This window comes from Perca fluviatilis, chromosome 3, assembly GCF_010015445.1.
Source record: "Perca fluviatilis chromosome 3, GENO_Pfluv_1.0, whole genome shotgun sequence".
In the NCBI taxonomy this organism is placed as follows: Eukaryota; Metazoa; Chordata; class Actinopteri; order Perciformes; family Percidae; genus Perca; species Perca fluviatilis.
The window spans coordinates 18,402,197-18,421,186 of NC_053114.1; the positions used below are offsets into that span (position 1 = coordinate 18,402,197).

Consider the following 18,990-nt stretch of genomic DNA (forward strand, 5'->3'; position numbering starts at 1 on the left):
ACAGAGATCAGTATTACATTTATCATTCTGACTGCTAGTGGTATAGCGAGAAGGAGGACATATTTCTTCTCTAAGTCAGTGGTCTCACTGTACTCATTCAATGTATGTAATTCAAGGTAATCAGCGATAAAGTCAGCAATGGCGTTTATAAATGTGTATTATCAAAGTTTATTATGAGTCCAGCATTGCCCATACACGCTATCCTTTCAGTGTTAGTTACAGTAGAATCACATGGCCTGCAAGCACGCACAAACACAGGTTTGTGATGCAGGCATCGCAGATCATGAATTAATCTCTTAGGTTGAAGTAATAATAGCACAGTCAGAGGAAAAGCAAAGTCCACAGCTTTGCCCTCATTTCCTCATCCATTCAGATATTTTTTAAACAAACAGCTGGTCCAGACCCTGCAGCAGTATAAAGGTTTAAATATCACATGCACACATTTCCTCCTACAGTGCAATCATGCCTGTCTGTCAGAATCCTTGCAACCTGCCATATGACAAACAGATCAATATGGAAGAAGGGAGTCCTGCCAGCAGGACCCGTCTCGCAGGCAGAGAGTGGCAGACACCATGTGATGTTGTGAGTGTAATAAGAGAGCAGAAAAATTGGATTTGTGGGACAGGAGGCAAACAGACAGCCATAATTCTGGAGGGAATATCAGCACTGAGTCTTCTCTGGCATTTGTAGATTCACAACTTCATAATTCCCCCACTGATACTGACCATTACAGTAGGCAATAAAACCCAAAGACTCCCCTTCAGAGGATGAACTGCAAACACATAAAAGTGTCTTCATGTACAGGCATATATTGCAGGCTCTGTTCTTTGCAAAACAATGATCTGATGACTGTCAAGAGCTTGTGAAAATATTTGACTAACAATACAGTATGTGGGCACTTGGGTAGCTCACCTGGTAGAGCGCCCACCCATATACAGAGGTGTATACCTATCAAAATAAAGGCCTAAAAAAAAAAGAAAGAAATACAGTGCGTGCATGTGCTGTTATGTGACAACAATCTGCTTGTCATTTCATCCAAATGTGTTTTGGAGGCTTTTTCCTAATCCCAAAAAATTGCAGAACATTCACAACCCATTAGCACTGTGTAATCCTTTGGTTTAAGCTGACAGATAAAAATCATGAATCGCCCAAACTGCATTTGCAAATCTCACCCAGAAATATATTTCAGTACAGGATTAGTTCTGTTTTGCTTGGGCTGGACCAAAACACGAAGAAATCAAATTTAAGAGCAGATATTTAAATTAGAAGAAAAAGGAAAGAGGGAAGAGTAAGAAAGTAGCAGTGAAAGAGAGAGACAGAGAGAGGTAGTGGCCTCTAATGGAGGTGGGTTTGACACACTGACAGGCCAAGCCATACACAGAGCAGTCTCCTCCCCTCTCCGGCCTGGCCTATATTAACTCTCCATGGAGCTCCACCTCACACCCAGAGGCACATGGCGTAGGATAACACATTGGCAAAGCTCTGACAATACAGCCACATACCCACACATACACAGGGAGGTACTGGACTGCAATCTCCACCTGTCTGCCTGTCGAACTAGCAGTGTTGGGTATACAGTGTAAACTCTCCTGGATGGACTATTAACTTCTGTACCATGTTGCTCCGGTCGTCTCAGGAGAATGTCAGCGTTGGTGAGTGGCAAGAAGAATTATTTTTTTCCATAAGGGACAAGTAGACGTAAATGTGATGTGTGCATTTCTTTCGTTGTTGCCCCAACTTCTATAGGCAAAATGTTTTAACTAAGAAAACAGGTGAAATGTAAAGAACAGGTGATTTGTCTTGTGTCATAGTCAGCTAGAGGATAGTAATACAGGAATGGGTCTTAGACACACTTAGATGCTGTGTATAGTTGAAAGTGTATATGAGAGAGTAAGAGTCATACCACCAGCAGATGAACATAAATAACAGCAACTGTATTAGTCACACAAGAGGTACTTAACAAACAGGAAACCTGGATTGCGACAGTACAATGTTTATTTTGTTTTGGACCATAGAGCAATGTAGCAATACAGGACTAACACAAACTGTAAGTGGCAGTAATAGATGCAACATGTCATCCAAACTTTATTACATAATCAAAGGCTTGTCAACTATTTGTCTAAATTACTTTTTTAAATCAATCCTTTATTTAGCCAGGAAGAAGGTCCCATTGAGATACAAGATCTCTTCTTCTAGGGAGATGTGACAAGGGGAGGCCAGACTTTGTACTGACCCTGGTGGAGACACATTGTTAGTAATTGTTTGTGACTGCAACACACATAACAGAAAAGGAAGATCTTTTTTTAAATCTGTCTTCTCCAAAACAATCAAAATCAATTATTTTAGGACCCCAAGAGATAGGGTGCTATTACCTTTCTGACCTCTATTCATTCATCTACCGAAAAGGGCAAAGAGCACTTATATGGACGAGCAGGCTTCAATATCTTATCTACAACAGAACTTCTACAGAAGGAGGGAATCATGTTAGCAATAATGTGCTCTAATGAAAGGAAATTTCAAACTGTGTCTTAGTTTCTGACTTGTGGATGATGTAGAGTGTCTTGGCTGCATCTGCTCTACTCAAGTATCTTAGAGCAAAGACATCTTTACTAACTTGACCTTTAACCTTCCAGTAGAGTAGGGGAATCAAAACTTGGATCAATAAAGTATAATTTTAACATGATTTTCTAACTAAAAATGTACTGTTATCCAACAATGAATATTAATTTATTAAAACAAATTAAAAATATAAACTCTTCTTGAAGTAGGCTAGTTTCATTCACGTATTTCCTTTCTTTTGAAACAATAGATAAACTCAGTCCGAAAAATGAAATAAAGGCTCTGTATAAGGCCACATTAATGACGCCTCCCATTTCTCCTTTTTTTTTTTTTAAATCTTGCTAATTATGTAAGATAGCCTATTATAATTAGTATATATATTATTACATAGACCAACTTTATGTCTTGGGATTGATGTACGAGACAAAACATCGTCATAAACTACGATCTCACTGTCGTCTAAATAATAATGAAAGTTAGCCTATCGTGTCTTATCTCTCCTCCAACCAATAAACGAGACAATAAGTGGCTCTCCAAGTCTGTCGCATCCTGCTTAGTCCGCATGCACCTCCTGTTCTCCATCGCAGAGCCCATCCCGGCATGAGAGAGGCATCTGCATTCTCGGGCACATGGGTTCCCACATGGTCTGCTTGCGGATGCTGATGCTGCGGCTGTGATGCTGCTGCTGCTGCCTACCCTCCCATCCATAGGCTACCTTCAGCCATTCACAGCCTCCATGAGAGAGGACGAGACGCTGTACCGTATAGGACACTAAACGCAGTCTGAGTAGAGACAATGTGTGCCTTCCTTGGTCTCTTGACTTTGTTTTGCTCGGGATGAGTAGGCTGAACCTCGTGGAGGGCGGACCGCTGAAAGAGAAAACACCCTGCGCATCTCGGTGCCAGATGGACTTTCTAAATCCGCAAGCCGCAGTGAGTGAACTGTCCGTCCGAGCGATTTTTCTCACTTAACGATTAATGCCATACTGCGTGACGTAATCTGAAAACAACCGTATTAAGCCTATATAGCCCTAATCAGAATCAGAATGGGGTTTATTACAAAGTTGTTTTTCACATAGGCCTAATGCCCATCAAAAGCAAAAACAAATAGCCTAGAAAACACATCGTGGACCAATCCGGAAAACATCAGCCTATTTGCAAAGAATAAACAAACTTCTGTAAAATGCATGGATGAATAGGACCAGACTAGGCCGATACCAGACTAGGCCGATAGCCTGTTTCACTGCACTAGCAGGCCTGGATTTTCGGTTGCGTTTGGATCAATTTTAATAAAGGCTATAAAAATAAACAGGAAATAGAAAGAAGAAAGCATAAACGCTAAGATCTCTGTTTCAGGTAAGATAGCCTACGCAACTGTAGCGCCTGGTCTGCAGCATTTTGTGTAGCCTAATCACTCTCTTTAGGCCAGTATATAATGTCCTTTATTCCCATCCCTTATCATAGATCATTTTGTTCAAAGTTTAAGGAACTGCTATAATAATTCAAACAAACATCTTTCTTTACATATTTTAGTAGCCTATATTGACCTGCATGGCTATGATAGGCCTAACTATTGTTTGCAGAATTATTGGCATTTGTACTATGCTGTTATAATTTCATCAATAAACCTGTAAATATTGAGTTGGATTTTGAATCTACCGCTGTCTCGTGATCTCCAACTTCAGACACATATTTTGAATGACTCCTGCTGCTTTCAAGTACCGCTCGAAGCTCCAAGTTGTAATTTAAAAAGGACCGGCTTATAGTAGTATGGTAATACAATATCTGACAGTGGTGCAATGTAACTAAGTACATTTACTCAAGTACTGTACTTAAGTACAAATTTGAGGTAGGCCTACTTGTACTTTACTTGAGAATTTTCTTTTCATTCCATTTTCTACTTCTACTCCACTACATTTCAGAGGTAGGCCTAGGCTGAATATTGTACTTTTTACTCTACATAACTACATTAATCTGGCAACTTTAGTTACTAGTTACTTACACAAATCACATGTAGTTTATAATTTAAAATTAATTATAAAATGTATATATTTTTAAGATTATTAAATCAGAATCAGAATGCCAAGTTGAAGGCCAAGTTTGCACAAACAAACAAGGAATTTGACTCTGGTTAATCTTTGCTCTCTAAGTACAACACTCACTTAACATATAAGAATAAAAAACAGAATAAAACAGAAGGACAATGAGAAATATATATATATATATATATATATATATATATATATATATATATATATATATATATATATATATATATATATAATACTGTTAAGTATACAGTATAACAATACAATAGAATTTAGAAATTTTAAAAAAATATATACAATAACAATTGAAGAGAGGGAAGGAATTGTGCAATATCAGTATGGTCTGAGATTTAAGGTTTGAATATAAATACAGTGCAAGGCAGTTCAGTGCAATGGTCAAATCCATGCATATAGCCACTTGTATTGATACTGTATTATATTTTCAAATAGGAATATTTAAAAGATGAGACAGGGAACGGTGAGTATGTTTCTGGGATCCTTAAAAACATGTTAAAAGTACAATGTAATGTACATTAATAGTGGAAATATATAGCTGATATTAATTTCCGACAGTGCTTGAAGGAAGCCTCGTGACGTCACGCTGCCTTTCATAGCGCCGCCCAGCCTCAATGGCGATTGCAACAGATCCGCAGAGCTCGAGTCCGGATCGAAGTCAAACCTCGTGTGGGTTTGATTAAACACATTACGAAACTAATGCGACGAATACGTACTGTAAGTACTTTCTTATATGTCGAATGTTGTCACTATTATTAACATTAAATGTCTTTTCACCGTAGATTCGCGATGTTTTTTTTTAGCGATTTAACCGAGGTCGGCTTTGTGCTGCTTAGCGCGAGGAAACGTTACCACGTAGCTAGTCAGAAGCCAACAACGGCTCCTTTGTTCGCGCTGTCGGCGGGTTTCGCATAAACGTTATGTTTGATATTTCTGTAAAAGGCAGTGTGTTGAGATCCTTGTTTTCCTTTTATAGTATGATATATGTGTGAATTATCGGGTGGACATGTATGTGATATTTCAAAATCAAGTAACGTAAGAAGCTCCGTCAGTGGCTGGTCAGCTCGCCGTTTTGCTTTCATTCCTGGCTATTTTCCGCCAGCCAGTCAGACCCGGTGACGGCCACGAATAGGCCGTATGAACATTTTTAAAGCTCGGAATAAATGCTGTGTTTTTCTTGAATGAGTGGTATGTTGACCTTAACCAAGCCTGTGTTATCTCATAATTTTATCGATACCCAAAAACCGGACTAGCAAGCGCCTAAACCGGGCGGGGAAGGGTTAGTTTCAATCAATGACTCCACGTTTAAAGCCGGTGAATGAGATGGTGTGTTTGTTGTTGTCTGCTGATTTAGTGAAAGCCCCAACATATTAGTAAGTTTGAGGTTTTGACTACATTTCGCTGAACTGTAGGTTATTTCGGCGAAGTATAATATTGTGAAATGATGGACTTTAAACTCCTCCACTCTGGCACTACTTTTGAGTTTTTTTCTTACTTTTTGTTGTTGTGTTTTTGTCTTGTCTTTCAGGTTATACCCAAGTAAAATGGAGGATAGCTTTGATTGCGACTGTGGCGAGCTTGAGCCACCTGATCATTGAGGGTGAACAATTACTTTGAAGACTTAAAGGCCAGACTCATTTCAGTTTTATAGATCAGGTGACTTGACAGGAAAATCACAGATAAGTAAATCAATATAAACAAAAATAAGAGGAAAAAAAATAATCTGAAGCTGCTCAGGACCTGTCATACACTGAATCTATCTGCACTGTAAGGATGCAACTACATGCTTTTATAGTTTAATATAGTGTCAGTGGTTTTTAATTGGCCTCAAAGTCCATTCCGTTGCAGTCTGTAAACACTAGTCTACTACAAAGTTTTACATTTTCTCTCCTTATTCAAAATGGAACAGAAGTTTGACCTCGCATTAGTGCCCATCATTAGACAGTGACGTCTACACGGGGGACTCAGTAGTCGTCCGTACAGGGGTCAGTTAGCTCAGCTGCTGAAGCAGTGGGAATTGTCCTATAAATTCCTCCATAGGTGTTGAAGTTTGACTTGACACAGGCCAGACAGAGCTTGGGGTAAAAGCCGAAAAACAGTCGTCATGGCAGAGAAGTTTGACTCACTGATGAACATCCATGGCTTTGACCTGGGTTCTCGCTACATGGACTTGAAGCCTCTGGGCTACGGGGGGAACGGCCTGGTGTTCTCAGCAGTTGACACGGACTGTGACAAGCGTGTTGCCGTGAAGAAGATTATCTTGACTGACCCCCAGAGTGTGAAGCATGCCCTGCGGGAAATCAAAATTATCAGACGTCTCGACCATGACAACACTGTCAAGGTAAGCAAGGATCTGCTGAAATTAGCAAAGAGTATTTATCTCATTTTCTGGAGTGTAAAAAAAAAAAAAAAAGAATTCTGGTCCAATTTGATGCCAGACTTTCAGCACTGTGCTGTCTTCTTATGTCACCAGGTGTTTGAAACATTGGGCCCCAATGGTCGCAGGCTAACGGAGGATGTGGTGTCCCTGACAGAGGTCAACTCGGTCTACATTGTGCAGGAGTACATGGAGACAGACCTGTGTCAGCTGTTGGAGAGGGGCCTTTTGTCTGAGGGCCACGCCAGGCTCTTCATGTACCAGCTCCTACGGGGCCTTAAATATATCCACTCTGCCAATGTGCTGCACCGCGACCTCAAGCCTGCCAACCTGTTTCTCAACACAGAGGACCTGGTACTGAAGATCGGGGACTTTGGGCTGGCCCGCATCATGGACCCACACTACTCTCACAAGGTAGGACCAGTCTCTGAGTAGCTGTTCCTGTCAGTCTTGTATTGCATGTCACAGTACTTTCCACCACATGGAGAATATGATTTTTGGAGGGGGTTTCGTGAGTGTGTGTTGAAATGCCAGATAGACTAGAGCTTTAAGAAGAGCAGACGTGGCAATTTCTTTGCACAATTTCTGCACAAAGAGGAGTGCTTTGTTACTCTGACACGTGATGTTTAAGTTGTGGCCCAGTAATGCGGTGCCCCCCAGGGTGACGCACTTTCACAGCAGGAAGTAAACACGACGGGAGTGGTTCCTTGTGGTAACGCCTCTGTTTCTCCTTGTCAGGAGAAGTGAGGCTGTGGAAAACACAACCCTGGGAACTTTTTTGTTTTTTCCATGTAAAAGTGTATACGGTTACAAGTAAGAATGGGCTTAATTCCAAGTCTAAATATACAAATGAGTGGGTTCATGATGATGTGGCTTAACAAAGATGAAGATGATCCTCGTTCCCAGATCAAAACAAAAGAGCAAATATTCAGATGTAGCATGCGCTAAACAGGCACAGTTCAGCCTGGAGCCTTCATTGACATCTAATGATAATGTTGAAGGCTTGAGGCTGCGGCAAATCGGTTAGTGACATGCTGCGGTAAATTACATAAAGATTTTGTTATATCTGAGAGAGCATGTTTTACCCCAGTTGCATTTGCACAAAGTCATTACTCCATTTTCATGCCTTAGAGTCAAGAAAACAGAAGGCTGTGTTTGTTGTTATAGGCCTTTCCTTTGTCTCTCTTCTCATCAGATGCCAGCATTATGTAAATCAGGGTATATAAAAGCCAGATGCTGACTTACCAAATGTTAAATGTACTAGGGCTGGGCAATATATCTATTATATTGATATTGTGATATGAGACTAGATATCGTGATAGGACATAAGTTTTGTTTACTGCATTACAGTAAAGTGATGTACTTTTCTGAACTTACCAGACTGTTCTAGCCGTTCTGTTATTTGCCTTTTCCCCACTTAGACATTATGTCCACATAATTGATGATTATAAATCTAAAATCTAAGTGTGAAGATATTTAGTTAGAGCACCAATTGTCAACCCTAGAATGTCACCGCAATATCTATATCGAAGTATTTGGTCAAGAATATCGTGATATCAGATTTTTCTCCATATCGCCCAGCCCTAAAAGTTTTACACATTTTAATGTTTTTATAGCCCCGTATTTTGTTTTGTGAATTAGTTTGCTTTGTCCTTTAGTACAAGAAGAGTATGGATCACCCTGTCTAATTGTAGCCAAGTGGAAGGCCTGTATTGCCATTGTGTGTTTCTGTCACCTTTTTTTTATATATAAAGGGATGAGGAAATTCTAGTCAAAGGCCATATGGTGGTGTGATGTGAGGAATTCTAGGTTGGGAAGACTCTCTCTCTCGCACTCTCTCTCGCACTCTCTCTCTCTCTCTCTCGCACTCTCTCTCGCGCTGCAGGATTTCTTTAGGGCACAGAGGCCGTCAGATGCTCACGTGTGTCTCCGATTAGTCATTGGAGGGTCTAAAGTGGGCTCACGTGATGGGATCCCTCTGGCTGGCACAGCCTCATTCATATCCCTTACACGGCCTGGGTCCTGCCACAGCATACATCACTCTGAGACAGCCTTGCACACGTTTTTGTTTACCAGAACTGTTCATTTCCAGCAAACCCCCGCTACTATTGTTTTTGTAGTGTAGTCACATTTTCAGCTCTGACTTCTTTATTTTCATATGAGTCATATCTTATGTTGACTCTTTCTGCAATAGGAAGAGGAAGGCGAGCGTTTGTAGATGCCGGGTAGAAGTGAGAATTTCTCACACAGTTCAGTCACTGTAGCCACCCACCCAATGTTACTGCACTCCTCCCTTACAGCAGGTTTGCCATGTGGGCCTTTTCCCTTCTACATAAGCAGTTTTTCCTGATGGGGAAACATGCAGGCAAGTGGGTATTGAAAAGCTGCTTGGCTGGAGTCAGCTCTCTTGTTTGACGATTGTCAGCAGACTACTTCTGCTGACTTTTTCAAGGACAAAGGCTGTAGTGATGTAGTCAGACTAGAGCCGACCGATAAAGGATTTTTAAGGCCGATATCGATACAAATATTTGGTGATTTAAAAATTTTATATATGTATGTCTTGCATCGTGTGTGTGTGTGTGTGTGTGTAATATGTATGTGTGTGTGTGTGTGTGTGTGTGTGTAATATGTATGTGTGTGTGTGAACTTGTTTGTTTTATTGTCACAATGGAACAAAGTTCTGATAAATAAAATGTATAAAAATACAAACTTAAGATATGAAACTTAAAGTGTCAAACACGAGTGTGGGCAACAGGGACGTTGTAGAGCGACCTACAACACCCGGACGAAACACCCTTCAACCATGTTATGAGTGTTGGCGCAACGCCAACACTCATAACATGGTTGAAGGGTGTTACGTCCGTTTTCAATTTTTTTATTATTAATTTATCGGCCATTATAAATGCCGATATATCGTTCAGGATCTAAGTCAGACCGACTTTAATAGGCTTTGACCCTGCTCTTGTTTCCAAACAGTGTTGCTGGGCTTGGTCTGTCTCTACTATGATAACATTTGTGGTGGGGAGGAAGAACGCTGATATCTCGACCAGCTACTTTTTCATGGCCCCCATAGCCATTGAAAGGCTGGTGTCTCAGACCAAATCAGGCTTGTCTGAAGGTGAACCCATCACCCACACCCGACACTAGGGTGCCCAGTGGAGTGTGGAGGAAGGCACTAATAAACATTTGGGTTTCGGTGTTGACCGGACATTGGGGCAGAATCTCGGGAACAAATTTGCTTTCACAACCACCCTCTACTTGTAGTAGGCTGGGTGAGGCGGAGCAGCTGGGTGGCTGAGTGCATGTTATTTGAATACCGTTGTTTCTAAATTAAGAAGCGCTCTTTGCCAGTGAACCTCGGTTTCTGGCGTAGTTTCAGTAATGTGGTAAATAGATTCATGCATCAGTGGTGCAGGCTCAAGTCATTTGTTCCTCCTTTTCCTATTTTCTTGTATTGCTTGTATCATTCCCTTCAGGCTTTCATTAATCCTGCATGGCTTTGTTTTAAGTATGCTGAATAAAGCTTGCCAAGAGTACCTGTGTTTCTGGGATATTTTTCCATTGTTTTGAGAAAGCAGGCAGTTTCTGCCTTTTTTGTAAGACCGGCCCTCGTGGTGGCCCAGGATCAAGAATGGCAAGAATTTGCGTGCACTCATCCAACTTCTCCAACCATGATTCCCCTCCTGTTCCAGCCAGCTCTTTGTCTTGTTTTTGGAGCTTTGCTCATGGCCTTATTTGAAACTAATCTAAAGTCTGTGTTTATTTCCAGTTGTAGCCCTCCCTTTTAACAAGCGAGAGAGAGAATACCGTGTGTGTGGGTGTGTTAAGGGTGTGACGATTTCAATTAAGTCAAGTCACAATCTCGAATTTAAAAAAATGGAATCTTTGATGCTGCCACACCTCCACATCACATCCGCTCGGCTTGTCAAGCAGCCACCCAAGCCCCCAGGAACGGCGCCCTGTCTTAAAGCAACCATGGGCTTAGCCGCCAACGGTGGAACTGCACCCTTCTGGCCCAGCTATACAGTTTCTTTTACTTTCATTGTGTATTTCCTTTTAATATGTTTACGTATGCACCATCTACCAAGGCAAATTCCTTGTTACTAGGCAATTAATTCTATTCTGAAGGGTACTTTACAACAGTTTGCAACGATTAGTTTACCGAGTTGTACGTGAAGTCCCTTCAGAGCCCACATGCTTTACCTTCGTTGTTTGTTTTCATAACTCGCTCATGGGAAATCCAAAACGTTGCCACACTGGTGACTTCAGGGAAGCAAGAGGATTTTCCAGTTCTGTTGTTCCTCCGTTCTCTCTGACTCCGACAGTGCCGGGCAGTGTTGTTTTCTATGTTTTTCTTCGGACGTGCGCAAGTAGGCGGGGGTGGAGAGAAAGGAAAAATACTGGGGGACTCTGCGATCCTGCTTTTATTTTGATAATCGAAAGCTTATTTTGATCAATTTCGTGACACCCCTAACGCTATCGTATCCTCATCGTTTCGTCATGACGTTTTTAAAGTTTTTGTGTGTTCAACTCTCAGTACATTTGGAGCTTCTAACCGTCTCTGTGGTTTAAAGTTTACTTCATATGGCAACCACTTTTATGTTCACTAGGAGTCGCGTTACATTACTGCTGATGAAGACCCAACATTTCCTGATTTTTGCTGCTTCATAATAAAAATGTTCAAATACCAAAATAATGCGACTTTTATTGTGAAGAACTTATAGGAAATTTCACTGTCAACTCCCGACAGTGCTGTGTAGGTCTAATAATTAACAGAAGGAGACATAATAGCAGGAAGTTCTGTAGTAATGCCTTACATATTGGTGAATTTGGGGATGTTTTTATGAAACCAAAAATAACGTTATTTTCAAGGCAACAGCACTGCAGAGAGCTCAAGACAGCCAGGGATATAGGAGTGCAGGCAGTAGAGTAACAAAACCAGACAGATCACAAACGGTATATGATGACGCACAATTTACTCTGGTTTCTGTGACATGAGAAATACTTTGAATGAGTACGTAGTTCCGTTTTACAATTGAGAGGCGCTCTTTAATGTGGACACATTGGGCTCGAACCACCTCCAAATGTGGTTTTTGCGATCCGATCTCAATGCGTCCTGAGAGTTTTCACCTGTACTTAAAGCTTTCCACTTGTGATCCAATCACTCAGACTGGATCTTACTACCAGGTGAAAACTGGTTATAGACTCTTCACTCTTCCATCCACCTTTTTACTGACATCTGGTCAGACCTGCTAAAGGTTGCTATGACTCACTGCAGCCAGAAACACTGAGGGAGCCTTTTATGAGTCAGTGTCATTGTCTACTAAATGTCAGCCTGGTCTGATCTGGATCAGATGACTGATGCTTTAATTCCTGCGTCTGTCTTCGTGGTGAGTGGCTCACTTAGAGGTCACTAAAAAGTAAGAGGCAAGCTGGAATGTTCAGCTAATGCACTTTAATACCCTCAGCTGCTAGTCAAACTCTAATCTGCTCCTTTTAGTACAGAGTCCATCATACACAGAATTGTCGTAACGCAATGACTCTCTCAAGATAACCTAATCTAAATCTGTTGAAATGCTCTGCTAATCTGTTTGCGTGCATTTCTCAGCCGTAACCACATTCACATAGGTCAGGAAATTAGTTGCCTATTTCTTAGAATGGGTGCTGAAAAGCCTAGCCAGTTCCAGTCAGTGGGTGTGGCCTGCCTTGTAATTTCCCTCCACACAAGCTTTGTGGTGAAAGCCACTGCTACACTCAGACAAACCGATTAGCTGGTTACCTGAAGAAGTCCCATCTACATTCTACGTGGCGTGTCATTTATCAGTCCTTCCAGAAAAATGCAGAGTTTTTTTTCGTGATTGTTGCGGGCAAAATCCTTGATTATGCATCACATTTTCTTAAAAAATGCGACGGAATATGCAGGGTTTTTATGCGATGAAATTGCGGGAACTTGCAAAAACTGCGGTTTGATGAAAGAGAAGAAAAGTGATTTCCCCAACGCCCTGCTATTCGATGATGTTCACGTCACTTCATAGCGTTCCCATGGCAACAGGGGAAAATTGCTGCTCTTGTGTGAGGTAAACGAAACATTTTTCAACTTTCTGTTAAGATGCATGTGACTGTTTTGCAACGGAAATGCAGGGATTATGAAATCATGCAAGCCCCGCGTATTTTGCGTGGAAATCTGCTATTTATGCGGCGACAGTGCGGCGTATTTGAAAAAAATATAAATATGTGGACTGTGGCTGATTATGCATTGAATAATGCGATCGCATAATCACGTTTTTCTGGAGGGACTGATTTATAGGCCCCAAAACAAGGGTGTGCTTCACAGTGATACACTACATGATAGTGTGACGTCAAGCATTTGCGGCGAACTACGGGCAGAAACAGGAGCCGGGCTCAGTGGTGAGCGCCACCATGTTGGTTTCACCGCTGCATGTCGAGAGTGAGAGGGCAGCGAAGGGTGTTGTTTTACCTCCTCCCATCCGTGTGTGTGTGTACACAGGTCAGTTTCCTTTTGTGCTCAGTAGGCCTTTTGTTCATGTGAGTAGTCAGGCTCTATGGGGGAGTGCAGTGCTGAATGGTGACACTGGTTTGTCACCGGTGAGTGGAGAGTGTAGCAGCGGGTGATTATCCTGCTCCCTCAGACTGCTGACGGGGCCTGCATGGGTCTGATCGCCCCCCTTTTCATCTGTCTTTTCTCTCCGGGGTCTTTGTCTCCGTGCTGTGTTGCGTACGTGACCGGCACCGACCAGGCCTGTTAAGGAGTCGGCTCGGGGGTTATCAAGTTTGGCACGGACCAGCAGGCATGCTTTGTTCCGGGACTCGTGTTAGCAGCAGTGTTGTGTGGCATGCGTGGAGGCACAGGGAGCCACGTTAATCACATGTATCCATTACTGAGGGGAAGCGACAGATTTTAGAGCCTTTGACCGTCTTCCTCTAAGAGTCCCACTAAATGACGCCGTGTCCCCTTCTAACACAGGGTCATCTCTCTGAAGGTCTGGTCACCAAGTGGTACAGGTCTCCTCGCCTGCTGCTCTCTCCTGACAACTACACCAAAGCCATCGACATGTGGGCCGCCGGCTGCATCTTTGCCGAGATGCTCACAGGGAAAACCCTCTTTGCAGGTAAACGCTGACTCCGTTTCTCATGGCTGACTCCCTGTAGCACCTCGTATACAAACTGGCAATCGGTCGTTGAAGCAGGTTGGGTGGCTCTGGTGAGGCATATGTTCATCCTGCTAGTCGGTGTCTTTGTTACAGAACAGATAGGAGATCCAAAGTCAGTCTGCTTGTACTGTCCTGATGGCTGGCCTTTGCAAATCCAGCTAGAGCTGGGAGATACTGACTTGACTGTTATTTGTTGAAACCGCCTTGAGCTGAACACAAAGCAAATATGTGTTCTCGTGGTCGGGCGCCCTCAGCCGCGCTCAAAATAAACTCGCTCAGTCATGTAGACGTTGAATGTTGTGCAGCTCTTCAAAGAAAGTGCCTAACGTTGGTCTGCCTGGCGTTTTCAGGAGCCCACGAACTGGAGCAGATGCAGCTGATCCTGGAGTCCATCCCCGTGCTGCGAGAGGAAGACCGACAGGAGCTCCACAGCGTCATCCCGGTCTTCATCCGCAACGACATGTCCAAGCCTCACACACCGCTGGCTAAGCTGCTGCCTGACGTCAGTCCCCAGGGTGAGTACCACTTTACTTTTTTTACCTTCAGAAGTACTCGCAGGCTCAATAAAGTACTCCCATGAACACGGACCAAATGTAGCTGGGGGTCAGGGTCCTATCTCTTATAAATAGCGCGTTTCCCTACTTGGTAATCTCAATGTCCGTTCTCTCTGCAGCCCTTGACTTCCTGGAGAAGATCCTGACCTTTAACCCCATGGATCGCCTCACTGCGGAGGAGGCCCTGGCCCACCCCTATATGGCCGACTACTCCTTCCCCCTAGACGAGCCTGTCTCTCTGCACCCCTTCCACATTGAGGATGAAGTAGATGATATCCTGCTCATGGACCAGAGCCACAGCCACACCTGGGACAGGTATGCTCACTCACTTATTCCCTGTCACACGTCTGCTCTTTGTGACCAGGTTTGGCGATGCAAAGTTCTACATTTCCCCCGTTGAGACATTTTGAGCTTAGTTTCAGTGGAGTATGGTTTTGCTTTTGCTCTCTGCTTACTAAGCAGTAATAATGGGAATATAAATGAATTGAATTAATTAGTTTAATGGTTTGTTTGCATAGTTAGATTCTGTACTGGAGTCTTTTTTTCTTTTCTTTTTTTTGAGTCATTTTGTGTGTCTGTGTACTGAAGTCTTGCCCTTTCATACTCTTCAGATATCATGAGAGCCAGCTGTCAGAGGCTGACTGGCACTTGCACAGCACCCACGACCCAGACGAAGTTCAGGTTGACCCAAGGGCTCTCTCTGACGTTACAGACAAGGAGGAGGTTCAGGTGTGTTTTTTATTTTTTTTTTATTTATAAATTCAAACATCTGCATACTCATAAAAACAATTAGTTTTCCTTCTGTTTATTTCATTTTACTTTAAAAATACATTTTGAATGCTTATAGATGAGAGCTCCCAAATGTAAGGATGCATAGGTTAAGTATCGTTCCAAAAAGAATACATAACGCAGTGAAAATAGTTTGGACGGGTGTTGCAAACCCAAGCGTTACCAAGTTTACAAGAGGTCTTGCTCCTCGCTGATTTTTAAATTGCCTTTTTGATGAGGTAACGAAGGCTAAATGGTGGCTGTTGTCTTGTTTCCAGGTGGATCCTCGTAAATATGCTGACGGAGATCGGGAGTTCCTGGACGAGCCGTCCTTCGATTACTCCACTCTGTTCCAGCCGGAGCAATCCTGGCAGGACGACCACCACGAGAACAAATACTGTGACTTGCAGTGTAGCCACACCTGTAACTACAAGGCCGTGTCGCCCTCCTACCTGGACAACCTCATCTGGAGGGACAGCGAAGTCAACCACTACTACGAGCCCAAGCTCATCATCGACATCTCCAACTGGAAGGAGCAGCAGAGCAAGGAGAAGGCGGACCGCAAGGCCAAGAGCAAGTGCGAGAAGAACGGGCTGGTGAAGGCCCAGATCGCGCTGCAGGAGGCCGAGAAGACCCAGGGTCCGGCGGAGAAGGACAGCGAGCAGGAGAAGCATCAGACGGAGAAGCCTCAAAGCCAGCAGAACCAAGGCTTTGACTTTGACTCCTTCATCGCCAGCACCATTAAACTGAGCCTGCAGCCGGAGCCCTGTCAGGAGGCGGCGCTGCTCCACGAGGTGGGCCTCCTCAACGAGCTCAACTCTTCGGTTTCCCAGCTGGAGGCTCCCCGCTCGGGCTCCATGTCCAAGTCCATAAGTCAGGAGAAGGAGGAGAAGTGCCTGGTGAACCTGGCCCAGTTAGGCGGAGGAGGGCTGGGAGTCGTCGTCGGCGACGGCGCCTGGCCCGCCCGCCCCTGGGAGAGCTTTGGCTCCGGGGAGCGAGTCGGGGAGAACGGCTGTCTGATAGACGAAGCATGCTGGGACATTCACAAAGAGGACCAGCTCCAGAAGGAGAGCACTTACACCAGCTACCTGGACCGCCTGTTCAGCCGCAAGGAAGACGGGGCCGGAGAGACTGTGGCCGGCTCGGAGACGGAGCCCTCGGAGGGGACAGAGCTGGACGACAGCTTCCTCTGCAGGAGCACGGAGATCGTGCTTAACATGCAGCTGGACTCTCTGGCCCTGCCTGGCTTTGACGGCGCCGATGACTTGCCTCTAAAATCCATCCAGGCGTCCCTCACCCCGTGCGCTGTCAAATGCTCCCCACAGATTCCCCACAAAACATACAGCAGCATCTTCAAGCATCTTAATTAAAAATAAATATATATATATATATATATATATATATATATATATATCCTCCCTCACAGTGCAAAATCTAGGCAGTTTTTTTTAATAATATGGTATATTATTGAACTTGAATCATTTCATAATTTTTTTTTATTATTATGGTTACTTTTAATTATTTTGTTTTAAGAGTTGACAGGGGTGATTTATTATATTTAAAAAAAATGTTGGTCATAACTCTGAGCCTTGACCACCAGGCCTTCATGGGTGAACGTCTGCTGCGCTCTCATTGCTGAACTGGCACGTCACTCGCACACTTATGTACTGTATACGAACGGAAAGGCGGGAGAGAAGTAACTAGACGAAAGATGGACGGATGGTAGGAGAGGCGTTTTTTTTTTATTCGAGAGACGAGGTTTGGCTGTTAGGGTGTGACCTAAGGAAGGACGCTAGACGCTGACATTGCTGTAGGCATTATTAAGTGCATTGAAACAGCTTTTCCTAGGACGGGATACAAAAGAAGAAGAAGAATAAAAAAAAAAGGGGGTTGGGATGTCCTTTTTTTTTTTTTTTAAATTTGCGTTTGACTTTATGACTCTTTTTTTTTTTTTTTTCTGAAGAAAGCTTCCTGAACCCTTTCATACTGTAATGTAATCTGACACATGATGCCAGCAGCAACCATTATCGTAGGCGTTAATGTAAATGTGTTATCTACCTCAAGGTAACAGCCGCGAGAGACACTCGGAGCCGCACTAGTGCTTTACACACACATGACCATCCTCTCTCCATGAAATGAAGTGGTCGCGCAGATGAAATCTGTCTCACTTTAGCATTTAACATTAGTGAGGTGTTTCAGTAATCATTATTTATTTCTAGCAGATGTGCGCTATTTATTTTATCAAAATGTGTTATTTCAATGTGATTATCGATGATCGAGGAGTTGGGACGGACTTCCATTTTCATTTCAGCACTATATGGGCGTAAGTGTTCTTCTGTTTTATGGTAGGTTGCAAATTCATCTATGTTCGAAAAGAAGTTGAGGCTTTACATTTTCCACCGATATTTTCAAAATGGATATCATTATTTTTGTTTTGTTTTTTTTTATTTATAGGTGCGTTCTGTCTTTAATGCAAAATCTGCTTTATGGTTTGAAGAAGCGCCTAAAAGTCTTAATTTTTTATCTAAATGTAATGTTTAAAAAAAAAAAAAAAATGCGTGCATGGAGGCAAGAGAGAGGTACATTAAAAGTAAAGTTAATGGTGAGTATAATGTACGTCAGTTTTAATTGTATGTTTTTTTTGTTTTGTTAAATTTCTATGTACTTTTTCCAGGCAAGCATGATGAATTAGGTAAGGTGTAGCATGTAGAACACTTATGGACTTTTTTTTTTTTTTTATTTTTTTTTTTTGGTAATCATTGGTTCCCCTGTTCTACAAAATATCTCAAAATAAAATTACTGGCAAAGATGTTGGCTTGTCTGCCCTTTTTTTCTTATTAGTCAGGGATGACTCTGACCTCATACGCTCAGTTAAGTGGTGTTTTTGTAACTTTAGATTTGTGCGACCACACAGCCACGAGAGCCTTGTTGGTGGAGAGGAAGTGCTGACTACAGTGCTGCCACCTCTGGACTCAATGTTTAATGCCCAACTAGGCAGACTAAATTACACGGAGAGCACTGGGGACACGCGCTTTGAATCACCAGCTAAATGTAGCTCTGGCTCAGACCACCATATTTGAGAGCTGTCGACTTGGTACACAGATTCCCACCTGCTTCTGTGTGTAAAACGCTGCAGGGAAACGAGCAGTATTGCACGCCGACTGTGTAGATTTTCATTTGTTTGCTGCAACATTTTTCCTGTCGTGCAATAGTGACGCAATTCCTTGTCAACGAAACGGGTGTAGGAACGCAGCGTGACGCCATTTTAACGTCCCATCATTACTGCGTGTAGATCCAAACTACTCTAAAACGTCTACTGCATGAGAGCGAGAACTCGAGCAGATGGCACATTTGTGTGGAAATAATGGGTTTCCTACAGGATGGGTGGTAGTCATATTTTCACCACAAGACATTTTTGGCATTTAGTGTCTATTTATTTAAAGCATATAGCCTCTGGGTTTCTTGTAATGTATAATCCTTAAATATTGAGATTAGGTT

The 18,990-nt window shown here is 42.8% G+C and overlaps 1 protein-coding gene across 3 annotated transcripts; it reads left to right on the plus strand.

The window, feature by feature from the left end:
* The first annotated feature begins 1,424 nt into the window (after positions 1-1,424).
* Positions 1,425-17,354, plus strand: mapk6 (mitogen-activated protein kinase 6). 3 transcript variants are annotated; one of them, XM_039794797.1, is made up of 8 exons: positions 1,425-1,652; positions 6,150-6,962; positions 7,095-7,412; positions 13,984-14,128; positions 14,521-14,685; positions 14,844-15,039; positions 15,336-15,453; positions 15,771-17,354. In XM_039794797.1, exons 2-8 carry the CDS (start codon positions 6,726-6,728, stop codon positions 16,860-16,862), a joined length of 2,271 nt encoding a protein of 756 aa, XP_039650731.1. In that variant the 5' UTR covers positions 1,425-1,652; positions 6,150-6,725; the 3' UTR covers positions 16,863-17,354. The 3 variants fall into 3 exon arrangements, with proteins under 3 accessions (XP_039650731.1, XP_039650733.1, XP_039650732.1); XM_039794799.1 differs by lacking the exon at positions 1,425-1,652 and adding an exon at positions 3,155-3,491; XM_039794798.1 differs by lacking the exon at positions 1,425-1,652 and adding an exon at positions 5,198-5,338.
* Positions 17,355-18,990: the final 1,636 nt, after the last annotated feature.